At 36.4% G+C, this 19375-nt stretch overlaps 1 protein-coding gene across 3 annotated transcripts in view; it reads left to right on the top strand.

Annotated features, from left to right (window-relative positions):
* Positions 1 to 19375, top strand: part of LOC106532726 (protein diaphanous homolog 3) — a 101715-nt gene that overhangs the window by 65306 nt on the left and 17034 nt on the right. For all 3 annotated transcript variants that reach the window (XM_014028846.1, XM_014028847.1, XM_014028845.1), the window contains 2 exons: positions 3469 to 3633; positions 10175 to 10310. In XM_014028846.1, the coding sequence (XP_013884300.1) occupies positions 3469 to 3633; positions 10175 to 10310 (301 nt within the window). The remainder of the gene's footprint in view (positions 1 to 3468; positions 3634 to 10174; positions 10311 to 19375) is intronic.

The following is a 19375-nucleotide window of genomic DNA, read 5'->3' as shown; positions in this document are numbered from 1 at the left end:
GAGAGAGAGAGAGAGAGAGAGAGAGAGAGAGAGAGAGAGAGAGAGAGAGAGCGAGCATATTTGCAATATACTGTACCTGTGTGGACAGGGCTTAAGACCTTATTCTGTGTTTAAACAGAAGAGTTGACTTTAGAAAATGTATTGGAATCTCATTTCTGAGTTTTAAATCAAAGCAACCAGATTTTTTTTTTCATAATTGAAGACATTTCTGTAGTTCTAACATATTAAGGATGTTACTCCTATAATCAGAGGGAGCAGGAATATCTTCAACTATAAATAAGATGTTCATTTACTTTGATTTCAAACTCCTAGGAATTATTCTGTCTGGATTCAGTCTGGATAACTAAAAATCTACGGAACACTGGAAGCTCATCTTTTTTATAATGAAACCATTTAAAAATCTTTCATGTGAAACTTCGGGTTATTTCTGAACACCTTTGTAGATTTCCAGTCTAAGTTACTGGTGTTTTTATTTTATTTATTTCTCTTGCAGAAGACTCACTTTTTTTGTGAAGATGCTTCTTGAAAAAATGATGGTCACATTACAGTTTTATAGATTGAAGATGAACCCGCAGCTGATGTAGTTTGCCTGCAATAGTCGTAATTTTTATTGGTGAAATCCAACCTCGCCAGCCAAGCGTGAGAAGCTAGAAATATCACATTGGTGAAAATTTCATTTTCACTTTGTTCGCCACTTGAGTATACAGTTATTGGTCTACGGTGTTGCACTTCTGAATCTGAGCCCAGGCTTGTAAAGGTGCCAGATCAGAACACGAGAGAAGCAGGAGGATGGACAAATGAAGAAATGGAGACTGAAGTATGATGGAATGGGCGGGTGGGGGGTAAGTGGGAAAAGCTTGAGGGGAAAGGAGGTTTTGAGATTGAGCTGCAGTGAACTAGAATAGAGAAGCAGTCATAAGATAGGGAACAAAAAAGGAAAATATATTGCACTCCACAACTCTTGGCTATTTTCTCCCTCCCACTATGACCTCCTTAATACTCCTTTCCCCGACATTCTGGCATGGAAACATATTACTGACAAGTCGGTCTGGGAGGAGTGCCTGTTGAACAGCATTTATCCAGCTGTGAATAGGTAGTCTCATCCTCAGCCAGACTCAACCCAGGCCAAATCTCAAATAGGTCCATCAATTGAGCTATAATGAAGGAGCACAATAAGAGCCAGAATGCTGCCCACACACTTGTATTATAACACACACACACACACACACACACACACACTGTGTTGCTTCTTATCAGTCATGAGACAGTAATGTTGGTCATTAGGACTGTTGGTTCAGATGAACCGTATTGTTTGTGCATTTCTATAAAATTTATTAGTAGTTTTTCTTTCAATACATCAAACCAATTGACATTTTTACTGCACCGCAGAAACTTCAACTTTTAATTAACTATTATAAATTCATTATTTGGTACAATGAAACAGTTGGGACAATGTTTTAAAATTTTGCTGATTGTTCACCACCAAAGGCACATTATCTAATTAAACACCGAACAGATTTTATAGAAAGTTTTAAAAGGTAATCAAATACATGTACATATATTGACTCGTACATTTTTAGTTAACCTGATTCAAGATGGCCGCAACGGCAAACTGATTTTAACAAACACAAAAAAATCTGTAACTCAGGAAATTGAACTAAAATGTGCTGTGTTAAAAGCTGACAGTCATTCACAACACTTCAACCACAGACAGATCATGTGAGATATAATTTAGGGCTGCAACTAACAATTATTATAATGATCGATTAATCGTTGGACTATTTTATTTTTGATTAATCAATGTATCGGAAAACAAACACAAAATAAACATTTTTAAATTTGACCTCTTTATTCCAAAATATAAAATTTGGACTGACATAGCAAATTGCACAAAAAACAGGTTGCCGTTTGATATATTTTTAACTATAATATTAAATTGTAATGTATAAATAAGTAAATATTTGTCAAATAGCCTCAGTATAAAAAAAAGAATGTACACAAATATCTACACAAATGTGTGCTATATCCTTGAAAGTCTTCATATTTTCTCTCCATGATCTTTTGTAAAATGTGTCCTCGAGGGCAGAGTGTAACCTGAAATAAAAGTGTGAACTATTCTAGTAAAATCTTTATGTTTGATCATGGACAGTCTCATGTCAGTGACGATCATGTTAAGACGACTTTCAATCAAGACAGCTGCTTATTATAAGAATAAATAAATACTTGTTTTATTTGCAGAATTGGGTTAAGACATTGTCAGCAAATAAAAACTTAAAGCTTAATCATTAAATTAATACCATCAGAAATTGCCAGACACAACAAATCCATAATGAAATTTGTTGCCAACACTTTTATTAATCAATTTTTATTGATTTTATTTATTAGTTGTTGCAGGCCTAATATAATAATTGCGTTAGATTGTGTTATTGTGTTATTTTCAAGGTTTAACCAAATTGCTCTGACTGTCATTTCTCAACATAATATGAATTTAGTGTAAAAGTCTGGTATAAAACTGGTGATAATTTAAATAAAACCAGAGCAGAACAAATATAGGAGCACAATAAGGTTTGCTTCCTCAGCCAAAGTCTTGAAACAGTATTTGCTCTTGGAAATGTGTTTTTGAACATTCCGTTTTTGCATTAGGTGAGTGTCGTGCACGGCGACAGACCTGCTGAACAGCACTGTATGCCCCGGTGGTTGGCATGTTGTGTTTCAGTGCTCTCGCTCCCACACTGACACCTCTACAGCACATGTTGACAGAACTATTACACCATTTGTCTCCTTCCACACACAAACGCACCAATGAGGCAGAGCTATGCTTTTGTTTTGCCTCAGCCAGAAGTAATGCTTCTTTATGCCAGCCAGATTTTGTGCAGACAACTGTACGAATGCAATTTCAAAATCTGCAGAATTTATTAGATTTCTCTGCGTTAACGGGTGCATGCGTTTCTTTTAGGACCTCCTCCTACCTGCTGTTCCTGAATCATTTTAATCTGCAAGGGTGTGTTGCACTGTAAGGCTGCACCTAAAACTGACAAGCTGACTGGCAAGAATGTTGGAATCATGCAAACTTTAAGTAAAATCACTGATGCACACCGCCTGTAGGCAGCACTGCTTTAAATCGGATGTCTTATTAACAGATTACAATGTGTTGTTGTTTTTTTTAGCTTGAGTTTATGTTAGCAGTTTATACTGTGCATGTGAGATATATTAAGATTCTTTGCCAGCAGCTGAACACAAACGCTGTAGGCTGCAGGGGTGTGAACATACTGTAAAACTAACCTGACAGACTGCATCGAAGCTACTAATGGCGACATCACAGTTTACATCTGACTGATTTTCTGCTTCACATTGCTGTGAGAACATGAGACAATGCTCCTGTTTTATTTATCAAGTCAGGAGTGCTTACATCAGCATTCGATGAATGAATTTGTGGCAGATGTGTTGTTGACCTTGACGCACCCTCACAGCTTCAGCAAAGTTGCACGAGAACAGTACAGCAAGCTGGTGATCATGCACAGCAACATGGAGACGTTCTATCAGAACGTGCTGGAGTACTTCGCTGTGGATCCCAAGAAGACCTGCGTGGAGGAGCTGTTCACCGACCTCAGCAACTTCCGCTCCATGTTTGCTGTGAGTATCTGTGACTGCACCTCTGATTGTTAAAATGATGGATTCATGGAAGAAAAAAAATGTTTGAAACAAGTTTTATCATCTTGTGTCCAATAAAAGCGACACAGACTTGTAGCACTGATATTTGCTAGTTCTAATACCCCAGGGGTCTGCAAACCTTACAGTCAAAAGAGACATTTTTGCCTCTTCCTCCTAAATAAAATTGTCTAAAGCCAGAAAACCTACTTGAAGACAAAAGCAAACCTTTAGCTGTGAAACAGGTTTCTTCATTCAGGACAAAACCTTATTTTGGACATTGTGTTAATCTGAAAATGTGCTGTTTCACTTGGTGAGAAATAATATATTTACTGTTGTCACACTACTAAAATACCAGAAAAGAAGAGTGTTTGAGAGCAATGTGTTTGGCATGGGCAAATATACTGTTAAGTAATTTACAAAACCAGTTGATATTTTTCCTTTTTTTTTTAAGTTTCAGTTTAGTTGGTTCATTCTTTGTTTTATTTGTTGTTTTGACATTAGCACCAGATGGTTTAATGCAAAGCAGAACGGTGCTAACTCCATTTAGCCTGTTTCTTATCCAGACGTTTATGTCACTGCTGAGCTCTTTAGCCTTATTAGTATGATGTTGCTCTGAGCTCTGGAGCTACTGAGACCCACTGTGTTAAATCAGCACGATTAGTGGCATAGGTCAGTGGACATGACATATATTAATACCTAATTAGCCCACTAAAATTCTTACCCTGTACAGAACAGCGTATACCCCACAGACACTAATGGAATTCATGCCATTTTACTATTTTTTGTCTCTTTTTATCTTGTTCTTACATAGTGACTCATTTTAATTTTTTTCTGTACTTTAAGTTATTAACCATGTGAGATTTTAGTAATTCTGCTCCAGAATTTTCAGTGAATTCATTCATTATTTATATTTGAAATATTATCTGCAAGTCAAAGTTGGTCCTGCTTTTAAATTCATTATCATAAAAGGCAATTTATTATAGTCAGAAAATATCACATTTTCTTAAAACACCTGATATATATTCTTTTCTCTTAACATTTTCACTTAGCACCACTGACTGATGCTGTGTTTGTTTGGCCGTTTCCTCCCATTTCCAAATGTTTTGTATGTGACACGAAGCCTAACAATGGATTTAAATTAACAGTGTCAGAAATTTTAATAAGTTTCTGTTTTTTAACCAGTAAAAACACTATGACAATATTATCACAAGTCCTCAGCACTGATTGTAGCTTATTAGTTGGTCACTGTTTCTTTAGGCTGTTTATTGAATGGACTAGCAGTAATGTGATTTAGCTGAGGAACAATATCCATAGCCACAAATCATAGAACAGCAAAAGATATAAAGTGCCATCATCCATCATCTAACAAGGCCCTGTACCCCACTTTTAGTTTGAACTGGATAAAATTGTTGATTGATTGTTATGTGATGGTGAATTTCTGACTTGCATTTTGTTAAGTAGATATCATATCTCATAGTTGTTGGTGTCCTATGAGAGTTAACAGTTTTCCACAGCTGCAAGAAGTGATAAAAAAAAAAAATCCCCAGAAACATTGCTTTTATTGCTGTTTTTAGTTTCCCCAGTTTGATATTGATTCTTCACCCTCTCTTTGCTCTGATCTTTGCATGTCCTAAAAAGCTCCCAACAGGTCTGCCCTGACCATGTGGGACATATCTGTGAATTATACAAACCTGTTTCCCCCAAAAAATCTGTTTTTACAGATAAAAGAAGAAAAATATTTATTTTAGCTGCAGCCCTTATCAGTTTAGCTCCATTGCTTGTCATTGAATTTTACTTTCATGTTTTGACTAAATGTGACAGTTAATGACTGAGCCAGTAAAAGGTGAGCAGGCCAAGTGTTACAAAGACCTGTTATTCACGAGCAAACCTCCAGCGGAAGCTCTATATTCCCTCGTGGTGGGTCAAGGCGTTAGCAGCTTACTCGCTCAGCAATTCGTTTAAATTGTCACATCACACAGACACGTCTCGAGGAATGCCAAGGCCAGGTCAGTGAGCGCAGACGTACAGTAAATCTCAGCACGGTAACCTCTCAGTCAAACCTGTGTCATCATATACGCTGCTGTGTCAAGGCCTGTGCTAATAGCTCTGCGCTATCTTTTTGCCCTCTGCCTGAAGAAAATAGAACCTTTGACTGCACCTAACGTATGGTTTACATTGCTTTGTGTGCACATCCTGGCCATTTTTATAGGAAAAGCTGCATTGTTTTCATTCGCTCGCGCAAAGGCATGCACACATACAGCAAGTTCAGTCACCCATAGGAAAGGAGACCCAGGGCGAGGCCGCACATCTGACAGAAATCCAATTGAGCGTGTCTAATGGTGGACATCCAGGAGAGGAGGAGGAGGGTGAAGCCAACCAACACTGATGAAGGAAAGCTGAGGGCGATTTCCTCAGAGAGCTGCTGCTCTCCTTTTAACTCATCTTCATCTCAATATTTCAATGAGAAAATGAATGTCCTGTCAAATAACAAAACTCACATTTATTTCATCTTTTAGCATGTTTTGGATTTTCTTTTTTATAAAAATAACAAGTGCTTCATAGCAAATAGAATATAATACAGTATRTGTAGCCCTTGTCGTCTTATAAGAGGAGTAAAGAGAATTTCTGTAAATTCAAAGCATCAATTAAGAAAATAGTTATGTAAAAAGGATTAAAATTGTGCTCAGTCATTTATTTATTGACAATAATCCAATATAAGTGTGTCAATGGCAAAAGTATGTTAATCTTTAAAAATACCAGTTAATTTAAGAAAGAAATTAAGCACATGGGAATTTGGTGTCTTGTTCTACTTGAGTGCCTAATTAGAACATTTCACCTTTTTTATAACTAAACATTCAAATTTAGCAGCAGAAACAAAAATTTTACCTCCTCATGTAGTATTTTTAAAATCTCACAGCCATTAAACTGCTCAGGGTACTCAGGCCTTTATGTTCCAAAGCATAATGAAGATATCATCTCCACTCAGCTCTGCAGGCATCTATAATCACCCTGTAGATTTTCCTTTAACAGTCTGAAGTCCCTGCTCTGCTTAGTCAGGCTGCTTGTGTGCCTCCACCATTTGCACGTAGCTGGACACACTGACACCGAGAGCAAAGAAGAGAGGGCGAAATACAACTTGATTGCTGTATTTTTATTGCGCTCACACCTGCGAGCTGTCATGAGCAGGTGACTTCACACCCACCGTCCAAAGGTTGCAACCTAATATCATTACACACACCGCAAAATAATACACTGCCGGGGCCCAAAAAAAAAGTTGCCACCAAAAAACAAAGGTCACATCCTCTAATATTTTATTGGACAGCCTTTAGGTTTGATTACATCACACATTCWCTGTGGCATTGTTTGGATAAGCTTCTACAACGTCACCAGATTTATTTCCATCCAGTGTTGCATTAATTTTTCACCAAGATCTTACATTGATGATGGTAGAGTCTGACCTTCTCCATCACATCCCAAAGATTCTCAATGGACTCTGTGGAGCCAATCCATGTGTGAAAATGATGTCTCATGCTCCCTGAACCACTCTTTCACAATAAGAGCCCAATGAATTGGAATATGGCCCTGCCATCAGGGAAGAAACAATCCATAGATGGAATAACCTGGTCATTCAGTATATTCAGGTAGTCAGCTGACCTCATTCTTTGAGCACAGGCTGTTGCTGAACCTGGACCTGACCAACTGCAGCAACCCCACATCATAGACCAACAACTCAACCTTTTTGATCTCGGGGCCCAATTTGTTGAAAATAAAGTGGCACGAGGCCCAGTTAGACATTACCAATGTACGGATCAAAATTATTATTAAAAAAATAATAATAAAATAATTATTCTAAATCTTGGTTTAATTTGTATTGTATTTGCATTATAACTAAATTAAAAACACTTACAGTTTAAAAGTAAAACTCCTGTCAAATAATTTCAAGACATGATTATGTCAAATATTTGTATATTGTAACTTGCCCATAACAATTATTTGAACAAATACAACGGTCAGTCAACAGACTACTCAGGCTTATCAACACAAAAATGTTTTCAACATAAACAATAACAAACATAGACAATTTAATAAATAAAATTGTGCTCATAAAATAAATACATTCAAAATGTTCAATGTAAATGTTTCAAATTTTAAAAACCTATAAAAATAACTTTGATAAAGTGCAAATGAAAATCTAGCCTTTTTAAACTTTTGCATGGTAGAACCAGAAGCTGCTCTTCATATTAGTGACAAACAACAGTAACAGCTTTTTGAAAAGCAAGTTTTTCTTTAAAATACATTCAAAATGTTTAAAAATAAATTACAAAAATTTATTTGATAAAGTGCAAATTAAAGTATCGCTGTATCTGCAACTGTATTTAATAATGTTTTGAACTTTTAAAATATTGCATGGTAGAACCAGAAGCTGCACTTCATATTAGTGACAAACTTTGGCCTTTTTTGACAGGTTGCTTTCATTTTTGCTTCTACTTTTAATTTAAAATAGGTTTCCACTCTCGGCAGGTATCTAAGGTTCTTTTTCTACAAATAAAAAAGTTGTTAAACATCTGAGTGGGGTTGTATAAACCAGTAAAAGAGGAAGAAAACAATGTTTACACTGATAATACACTGCCCCAAACTTTTAATGGATTATAAATGATGTAGGGAAATAGGATTTTTTTTTTTTTTTTATGTTGAATGAATCATACAGTATCAGATTTACTCAAACCGCCTTTTCAAAACACAGGATTTACGTTCGGGTCAAGAGTTGTAATGTGAACACTCTATACTTTATTTCCCTGTTATTAGTAATTCACACAATGTTCAGGTTAGCATTTCTCTTTATTTCAAGTGGCTTGTTGATGGTACACCTACCATGCTGAACTCTTTAGAATTCACGTTGTCTATATTATTTTCAACAATGGTCACTTTCATTCAGTCATAATAAGAGGTTGTCAGTAGGCCTCAATAAGTGACTGCCCCTCTTTAGCGTGCCACTGCAGTTCTCAGTATAGCACAGCGTATTTATGTATTTTTTTAACGCAATTTAATGTAGCTTGGGCTTTATTATTTTTTCATGGACCTGCCAGTCAGACTGGCTTGTGTGAGTGCAGCTCAGGGAGGGGAATTYAGAAGGAGGGGCTGGATGTTTGATGAAAACCCAGACCTCCTTGCTTTCAGTGACAGGCTATTGATCAGGATGGCAGTGGTGCTACCACTCTATTAAGCCCTATGCAGTCTGTCTCTTACTGTGGCGTTATTGAGCTATTGACATCATATGAGTTAAACAACAAAGATTATAGAGGCTGTTTCCACAGTGGTTGATGTACGATGGATATCATACCCATAGAATTATTCTACGCAGGAAGATGGATGGGAATTACTGGTATGACAAGTTTACTTGTGGGTAGCATAATTTTAAATGTCACTAACCCCAAACATATTTGTTTTGTTGCGCCAGAAAGTGTTTCATGCAGAAATCTCCTTTCAGTCCTAAAATTAGGAGACCCAGATCCATAAACATTTATTTGTAATGCTAGACGTGTAAAAACAAAGCATTCACAATCGATCTGTTTTTTGTTTTCTTCCAATTAAAAATAAAAAGTATTCGGTGACTTTGATGTTAGATTCATGTTTGGGAATCTTTATCCCCTGCTGTGTCCATGTGTGTATTTGTTTGTTTGTATCGTTWGCAAAATATCCCACGAGCCGTTAGATTTTAATGAAACTTTACAGATAGACTGACTGATACTGCTTCTTTTTTTATCCCTGAGGTGAAATTTTCCTCTCAAACAGCTCACTTTAGAAAAACAAAAATATAATCATGAATGGACAATAAGAAAATGGGTTACAAAGAAATTACAGTCCATTCAAGAATTAGCAGGAGGTAGAATATGCACAACAATGCTGGGGTTTTATTATTATGTCTTATAATATAGCTCTCACCATTTGTACTATGGAGAGTTGCTTTTTAACTGTTTATTTAGARAATTTCTCTCTAGAACACACAATAGTCTGTTTGCCACCAGGAAATAATGACTACAACCTATTGATGTCAACACACGCTGGAATAAGCAAAGACATATATGGGACTGTGGGAATATATATTTTTGAAAATTTAATGACTGTGAAAAGATTCTAGCTATGAAGATGAAAAAAAGCACAAAACAGTAAAAGTAATCATAAAGCYGAGCAGCTGTTTTGTTTATGAGCTGCAAATGGACATAAATGCTTATGAAAATATCAGCCTCTACCCATTCCTTGAGATTATGGTTCCATCAACACTATGGCTCTCAAGTGTCTGAAGTCCCTGCTGTGAAGCCATTTTCTGTCTGGCAGGACCGTAGTGACAGAGCACCTTAGACACGTCATCTGACTTGAATAGTGCCTGATAAAGATGTGTGTGCAGTTTGACAGCTGACTCTGTCTTTGACAGGCTCTACACCACTGTAATTAACCCAACTTAGCAATCTGTCATGTTTTCTCTTTCTCTCTTCTCATCCTTTCTTCTCTCCTCCTCTCACAGCAAGCGCTGAAGGAAAACTTCAGGCGCAGGGAGTTAGAAGAGAAGCAGAAGAGAGCTCGAGCAGCGAAGGAGAAGGCTGAGCGTGAAAAACAGGAAAGACAGCAGAAGAAGAGGAGGTTACTGGAAGTCAATGCAGGTAAAGACTGTTCAATTTACTTTGCCTGTCAACTCCTGTGACGATAAGCCCTTTACAGAGAGCTGTGTGCTAAATCAATCTTGTTACAAATGGTGTTGGAGATCATTCAAATACAATGACTCTCATTTATCAACCAAACAAACATGTCTCATTTTAATGGGCTAGAGGAGACATCTGTTTTTCTCACAGTACACTATTTATCTCAAAAAAAAAATTTAATTCCCACATTTCTAGAAAAGTTGTGGGGATTTTGATCGATTATAAACTGTTTTGTACTTCAAACCTTTCAAAGACTGATTAATCCACGCAATCATAGAATATTTTACACAGCTAAGGTAGAACCGCCGACCTTCTCATTGGACTACCTGCACCTGAGCCAAAGCTTTCCACGAAAACATGTCAAACATATTTTCTTTTCTACATAATGAGTTTATACGAAATGTTATACAAACATGACCATAATACTGTCAAATAGTTTATTTTATTGTCTTCCAGTTTAAATAGTTCCTTAGAGCCATTATCGTTGATAATTATTTGGATAATTTACTTTGAGAGACATCTCAAAACAATATTTTGAAGATACACAATTTTCAAACACGATTGTTGGAAGTTTATTTGCATCTGCTGTCTGAGGTTGGAGCCCTGGTCTGCAGAAGGTATACTGATGAAATAAAACCCACATTATCAGATGGTTATACCAATGGTTCCTAAACTTATCAGCTTTTGACCCAAAATAACAGCAGCAGAAACCAGTGCCCCTCCACCTATTTCTGGGAGATAAACATTGGTATAAGGTCTAACAAACATGGGCATTGTAACTATATATTTATTATTCTACTTTAATCAGTTTTCAGTAACTTTAAGTAAATGTTTTGAAATTTTCATGTTGAAATGTAATTTATTTTGAAAAGCTTTTCAAGACCCCAGTGGGTTTCTGACCATAGGCTTGGGAACTACTGGTGTATAGGCCTGTCATGATAACAAATTTTACTGGACAATAAATTGTCTCAGAAATTATTGGGTTAAACAAAAATATTGTCTGGAGACCAGTTTAAACTAATATAATGATATAATTCCCCCGTTTACAGAAGTTTAAATTAAAATTTACATAGTGTAAAAAGAAAAACAACTGTCTGCAATCCTTCTGTAAAAATTACATTTGGAGCAAAGCTCACATGTGCAATACAACACACGACAACGCTGATGTTGTGATAGCAAAAGAAGTTGCCTTGCTAAATTAGGTTTTACTAAACAAGATAAAAAGTCACATKAAAGCAGAAAAATAACTTATAAACATTTCTCTTTGCCAGAGAATTAGATGGCAGCTGCCAGTTGTTGTTTTTTCCCCTCCTTTTGCTTTGGAGTGTCTGATGCCATAAACCTGTTCAGTGCCAAAGAAAATGCTGGCAGAGCAGTTGAACTAGGCAGAGCCCTTCAGTGGCATCTAAAATGACAATGACTGCGCCAGTCACTTCAGCACTTCTGCAGAAGGTGGCATGCATAAACAACTATGCTTTATCCAAGCCAAAGTACTGCCTTGGGCCTAGCAAAACCATGGCTTATCAAGGCTCAAACGTAATGCAAACCTGACCATTGTTTTCTGTTTACTCTCATCTGGAAATCCCTTCTTCTTACCATTTGGCCTTGATAGATTGAAATTTCACTGTACTTCGTCGTCATGTCACGTCCATTTGAGACATTCTGTCCTGTCTGAGTCCTGCAGACTGCACCGCAACCTCAGGTTTAAAGTCATGTAAACATCACATACAGCTGGAACTCTTACATCATCTGCCCAAAGTAGCAAAAAATATATTATGGAGTAAATTACTCAGATTTATTTATTTTTATAAAGTGGCCAATTTCCACCTGAGTCACAGATAAAGATATACACTTTACAACAAACAAGCTGTAATTTATTTTTTTATCTCTTTATGAAGAAATATGATAAATAAAATGCTTTGCTAATAGAATACTTTATCTATCCTTGTTTAGAATCAGTTTAAAGTATAATTTAGCTCATTTTGCTTCCCTTTAGTTCTACATTTTACCATTTACTTTTTAGATTAAATGTTTTTTCATCAACAAAGTTCACATTTAGAATTTATTGGGCAATGAAATAAATAGAGGAGGACAAACTAAAACTCACATTCTTTATGGCTCATAACTCTTTTTTTGCTCTTGATTTCTTAGGTTTTATTTATCATTTTGATTTATGGATTGTTTAAGCTTTGTCTAAAAAGCTTATGATTATGTCCATGAAAATATTAGATTTTGGGATACACTCTACTTTTTCCATTTTCCACAATAACCAGATAACAATGGTAAAGTAATAAAAAACATTTGTTTATGTTTTTTTTTGTTTGCGTTTAGAAAGAAAACAACAGTAAACATGCTGGGGCAGCCAGTGATCATGGATCATAAATATGCAGAACATGGAAAAAATGACATTTTGAGTCTGAAAGCTCCTTTTCAGACCAAAGAAGTTGTGCATTCCCCACCAACAACATCGTCTCCCAGCTGTGAAGCTTAATACAAGACTTTATGGGTTTAAGGTGTTTTCTTCTTGTGATCATTGAGGGCACTGTCAAAGAAATCAGAGGATTTATTGAGGTTTGTTGATTCAAAAAGAAAATAACACAAAACACACAGAAACAAAACAAAAGAAATCGAAAAGAAAAAACTTTTTTGATGTGCCAACCTTAACCCAACAGAGTTGCAGTGGTCTGACCTGCACAGGGCCGTTTGACATTACCAAGACATCCCAGGAATGCAGCTGAACAGAAATAGCTTTTAGAGGGGAAATTGGTCCAGAAGTCCTCCTCATTGTTGTGCAAATCTCAAAAGCAGCTACAGAAAAGGCTCGCTGAAGGTTGTTTGCTGAAATGGCTGTCTCTATGAATTAATAAATGCAGGAGTTCACGCTGCTAGATGCCACAGTGACTGATAACTTAGCTTGCACGGTAAAAGAGAAACCCTGAAAAAATACATTTGTTTTTTGTATTATTTGTTRGGTTGGACTGCGTTTGTCAATGCATGTGACTTAGGTCAGACAGTGCTCTGTGAATAATCGATTCAGAAGTCTTGGTAATTGCAAACAGTTCACAAACTTGTTCCTTCTGCTGTAGGCCATCAGTGAATGGGTTCTGTTTATGTTGGATAAACTTGATAAATAGTTTGAATTTAGAAGCTTAAGGTTATGTTGTGTATTTATTATTAGACAGTTTCTGCAGGCATGTTTTTTTTTTTTACCTGTACCAAGATTTGAGAATAATAAGCAGTTTAAAATATGACAAATCACTTATAAACTAAATGAAATGTTGGTGACTGGCTTTCTGTAGGGTGCGCTACGAACCCTGTAAATGCATTTAAATCTTTTTAATCACTTTTTTTTGCTGTTTTTAATTAAAGCAGTTTCCCAAAAAATCTTACAGCTAAATTCAGCCATAAGTTTTTTAAAAAGGTTTTTAAAAGTCTGCCTGAAGTTTGAAAATTATTTAAGTGAGACTTTCAAACTTTTCAATAAAAAAAACAACTTACAGCTAAACCATAAATTTTTAAAAAGGCTTTTACAAACATGCCTGAAACTTAAAATGATTTAGATGTGCCCAACTTCAGGTACCATTAAAGGCAAACTCCGTGATGAATTTAATAAGTTGCTTCTTTGCCAATATGCACACATGCACACACGTGCATACATCGGCAGATTGAATGAAATAAATATATGACTGAGAGTTGGCATTGTGCTGTCAGCTCAGGACAGGATTTACTTAGTCGTGCACACACTCACGCACACTCACACACACACACACTATCACACACTCCCTCTGTCTGTCTCTCAGCCTATTTATTAACTAAAGAGCTTTCTCTTTGTTTGTCAGGGAGGATTGTCCTCAATGGAGATTTTCTATGTAATCATCTGATTATCCATCAATTCCCTAAAAAGCCTCAGAGAGGCTCTGTATCCACATTATGCTGAAGGGCACAGCAATGAGAGACAGGGAAGGAGGGGTGGAGGGATTTCTGGAGAAAATGATCAAAATGGATTTTAGCTTCCTTACCTGCGACAAGTATCTGCATTTATTTTGGTTTTAGTTTTGCCTACTTATGCATTCCTGAAATGTGAGGTTATACCTGCTTCATTCTCATTTTCCACCGTCCCTTTTACCTGCCACAGACCGGGCTTCTGCATACACTAGAATATGCAGCTTGGATTTGCCATCAGTGTGTTCTGGCACTTTGAGGGAACGGGAGCGTCAGCTTGTGTGCATTTGCATAGAGCCCTATGGAGATTGAAATTCAGATTGAATAGGTGTTTTGTCCTCCTCCTCAAGCTGTGCCTGGCTTGTGTATGACAAATCTGTTGCATTAACTTCCAGGGTAGGCCGGGAGCAGGACTGTTTGTGAGGCGACAAATTACACATCAGAGCTTTATTTAACATTCTCTACATGGCTACAAGCAACAAACTATTAAGATGTCAAATAGAAGAACAGTGAGAGCTGCAACACTGCATGTATAAATGTTAAAAGTATAGGGAAGAAGAAAGAAAAATGGAGGACGTCAGCAGAGTACTATTTTATGCATTGGTGATATAATGGTGCTCACATTCGTACCTCATTATTGCTATCCACACATATAGAAGCCGCAGTGGGCTGGTTTGCATGTTAACAAGGCCCTAATGTCCAAGATGCTGTAAGTTAATTGTTAATCCACGCAGCAGCTTATTAGGTTTTGAAAAAAAAAAAAGTGTGTAAGAAAAAACAAAACCCCATAAAAACCCTCAAGTATTATTATAATTTAGTTTTTGTTTATTGTCATTTATAGCCCTGTTAGCTGTAAAAATGTTTTTAAAGGACTAAACTTGTGAAAAAAGGGAGAAAATAACATTTAAACAAAAATATTAATATTTTTGATTACATATTTTACATGTATTCTTGTAAGTAGATAATTATTTATGTCACTGAGGATAATTGCTTACCTTCAAAAGATCAAAACACTTTCATTTCACCTCAGCAGTTTGATCTTTTGTATTGTTCAGTGCTTTTTTAAAGATGTTAATTTTTTAAATTGTAATAGCTTTTTTTACGTATTGTGCTGCAGCTCTTATTATCTCTTAAACAGTCACTTGGATTTTTTTTGCAAATGATTTTGTATTTTGCTGTTTTAAAATTTTATAAAGAAGCATTTCTTTCTGTCTTTGAATTTATCTTTGATGAATAAGTATGTCTAAAGCTTATTTTGTAATAATAGTAAAATGATTCCTTTACAAATGACACTAATAAAACATCTTTCCCTTGCACACAGGATAATGCTTCCTCACATTTTCTATAAATTATATATTTAAAGGGATCCCTGATTAGTTGTAACATAAGACTTTATTTGATAAACATATTTTAACTGTAAAATAAAGACTGTAAAAATACTGTAGGCTGTCTAGTTTTGTGTTTTTTAAAAATATATTTTAACACGCCGACGCTACATTGTCTTATATGTATTAGCTCTGTGCTAGCGCAACAAGCTAACCTGAGGTTCTTCTTCCATGAAGCAGCTCTGTTCTCCATCGCCATATATATATATATATATATATATATATATATATATATATATATATATATATATATATATATATATACATATACATATACAGTGGGTAGAACAAGTATTTGATACATTTGATACACCCCAAAACACATTATGGCAAAGGCTGGTTCACCCCAAAGATCCGGTGCCCCGGCACAAACAGAGCAACGTTGTATATGCTGTTAAGTGCCAGGAGGACTGCGACCAGCTATACATCGGGGAAACAAAGCAATCACTGTTCAAAAGAATGTCCCAACACAGACGAGCTACATCTAATGGCCAGAACTCTGCAGTTTTCACTCATTTACAGGCCAGCGGTCACTCTTTCAGAGATGAGGATGTTCTCATTCTTGATAGAGAGGAACGTTGGTTTGAGAGAGGAGTAAAAGAAGCCATTTTTGTGAAGAAAGACCGTCCATCATTAAACAGAGGTGGAGGCCTCCGTTTTCAGTTGTCCCCCTCCTACAGCGCTGCTATAGCAAGTATCACTCCACCCCCTGTTAACAGTAGGTGTTGATGTGTAGACAACAATAGGTGTAGATGTTGAAAAACACACAAAAACTGGATGTAGAAAATATAATATCTGAATAAACCAGCCTGTCTGACAATGTGACTATTTATGTTTATGATGCGCAATCATTCCATTACTGTCTGTCATTAGCGAGATTACATCATAATTTCTGAATTATTATGCAGTCTAACTAGCAGCAATCCGTTAAAGTCCATATTTTACATGTTTAATATCAGTAAATAATATATTTGACAACAGATAAAATCGATTTTAAATAAGGTTAACCATGAACATTGAAGCTTTTTAATGTTAGCATACAGGTTTTATGATTAAAATAATTAATTTTGGTTAAATATGTGTAATATTTACCCATGAAACATAACCCTTTTAGCTCTTGTAAACGTTGTAACAATTTCTGCAGTTTATGGCAAAATATTTGTGATATTTGTTCATTTATAAAGCGTTTGTTTGCACCACGCTACATTCTGCTCATTGATTTCGATGGTTATTAGCTCAATGCATAAAAATCCCCCTTGCGAAGCAAACCCAGGACACGTGATGCCCATTCCAGTAATATATATCACTGGTTACAACTAATCATGGATCCCTTTAAACACATATATTCTGGGYAAAAAAAACATGTCTTGTACTTCTTTGATACATAAATTAAACTTCAAATCAGAAATAGTTTTGCAGAAAAAAATCTATACCTGTTATTTATTTATTTAATTATTTATTTCTGCAGCATTTTTGGCACAGCTTGGATGTCGAGGTTTAGTCACATTTTTGACAGATTTTTTTTATTTATTTATTTTTTACAAAATCCCCTTTTTTTCTTCTTCTCATCTCCATTTTGACTCATTCAGGTTCACTTTTACTAAACTGATTTTTTTCCCCTCACTATAGCTGCTCAGGTTTAATCTTCATTTTTTTTTCTAAAACGATTTTTATTTTGAAACTCATTGTTCTTAACTTGCATTTCTTTTTGAAAGTCCTACAACCATATGTTGAAAAGTTACTTTAATGTGTATTTTTTGGTCYGATTCCACTAATAATACAATAATGTTTCTTTTTTAGCTCAGTGTAAAGAGGATAGTTGGCATTGGTCAATTAGGAAACAGTATCTGGTTCTGTATAGCTCTCATTTTTCCACCTTATTTATCATATAGAAATGGACTGGCTGTGTTGTGTATCAGTAAAGTCCAACACCAGGTATTTAGCAAAAAGAAAGGGGGCTGGCTAGCCTTACTGCACCATTAGTCTTCTAAGTGTCCAAGAGAGCACAGAGGTGGGCCTGCATTCATCGTACTCAGGCATGTCACGCTCTCCAATTTGCTTTGCCATCCCAGACCAATCGACCCTCTTTTCTGCCTTGTCCAGCCCACCTCTGTTACACACAGCTACAACTCTGTCATTGTCCTGATGATAAGTGCCGCATCCTGTTGAGTGAAGTGGCCAGAGACATTAGTCCAGGACTGAATCGAGAGCAGACATCGACACATAGGCTCTTTGTCCAGGCAATGAAAAACGCCGCTCTGAACAGACCTTGATTAAATAGATGGTGATTGAAGTTTCTCTTCAGACAGGAGGGAAACTATAGCTTCCCTCCCTCAACACACACACACACACACACACACACACACACACACACACACACACACACACACACACACACACACACACACACACCAAAAAGGTAGAGATCCAGCTCATTTTGATTTTGCTTCCAGATATTGTTGTAAAATAAAGCACTATTTACTTTGCCTGTTGATTCGATTAGCTCACTTCCACATGTACTCTTAATTTAGCCACGTTTCTTACTTTCCTGTACATTTAATCATCACTTTCTCAAATATTTTAATGAAGTTTGGCAAACCAACTGTTGAAACTTTGGACTTGAAATGCACAGTAAAGTCATGACAAAGCTGTGAAAAAGTGGTACATTCTATTAGTTTTGCTTTGAATTGACATCAGTATGTCCTAAACTGACTTTTGAGAGATGTGACTTATTTTGGCAACTTTAATCAAATGTCTCTATCCATAATGCAAATGTGTCCTGACAGCCCTGATGTCAGATGGAACAGAATAAACAAGACAGACGAGTTGGGCACATCAAAGCACCAATCAGTAACTCAGCTGTATCACTCTTTGTTGCACTGTCCTCCTCGCTGGGCTTTGTTCTCTGTCGTAAATGTCAGCACCACCTCCTTCCACAGGCTGAAGTACTCTTTCAAACCCATTTCACAGCTGCTAGCTGGTTTATTTTTTACTGCCATATTTTCCCTTACCATCTCTGCCATGTCAGTGATCTCTTAGTTAGTAAAAGATGTAGATYTGACTATATAAACATGTTATGTTATTCTCTTTTTTTTAGACTTCATACATTTGTAGGCTTCTTTTGTCTAAGTTCAGTTATAAATCCCAGCCTATTCGAGTTGCTTCTGGTAGAAGTGTAAAATTGGACTGTTTTTGCCGCCATATAATCCGAAGGCAGGGGATCTAAGTGGGTTTCATCTTTCCTCCCCTCTAGAGGTACCAAAATGTTTCATGTTCTTGCAGACTGGAGTCAAACGGAGCTCTACACATGAAGGCGCTCACTGCAGGTTGCAATAGATTGATTTGCTCTGTTTTTGTTGTTGTTGTTGTTTTTGCTCTCCGTGCATGCTATCTGTATTTTGTGTGCCTGTATGCGTATGGCAGCAAGTGTTAAACTTACTGCTTGTGATGAATTGCAGCAGCACTGGAGACAAATTTGAACGTCGAGGAGTGTTTGGTTTGCTCAGGAGTTGTAGCTGCCTCTCCACTCAGTGTAATGATGAAGAACTAGGCACATATCAGCAAAAGGAGGAGTGCAAGTGTTGCAAACGAAAAGCACAACAAATGCACACAAAAGAGGAGGCAAAGAAGGAAGCGAGCCATTATATGTGTGTGTGTGTGTGTGTGTGTGTGTGTGTGTGTGTGTGTGTGTGTGTGTGT

The sequence above is a fragment of the Austrofundulus limnaeus genome, unplaced genomic scaffold (genome assembly GCF_001266775.1).
Source record: "Austrofundulus limnaeus strain Quisiro unplaced genomic scaffold, Austrofundulus_limnaeus-1.0 Scaffold820, whole genome shotgun sequence".
In the NCBI taxonomy this organism is placed as follows: Eukaryota; Metazoa; Chordata; class Actinopteri; order Cyprinodontiformes; family Rivulidae; genus Austrofundulus; species Austrofundulus limnaeus.
The sequence above is the reverse complement of the archived record's forward strand: the minus strand, read 5'-3'. Positions and strand labels throughout refer to the sequence as shown.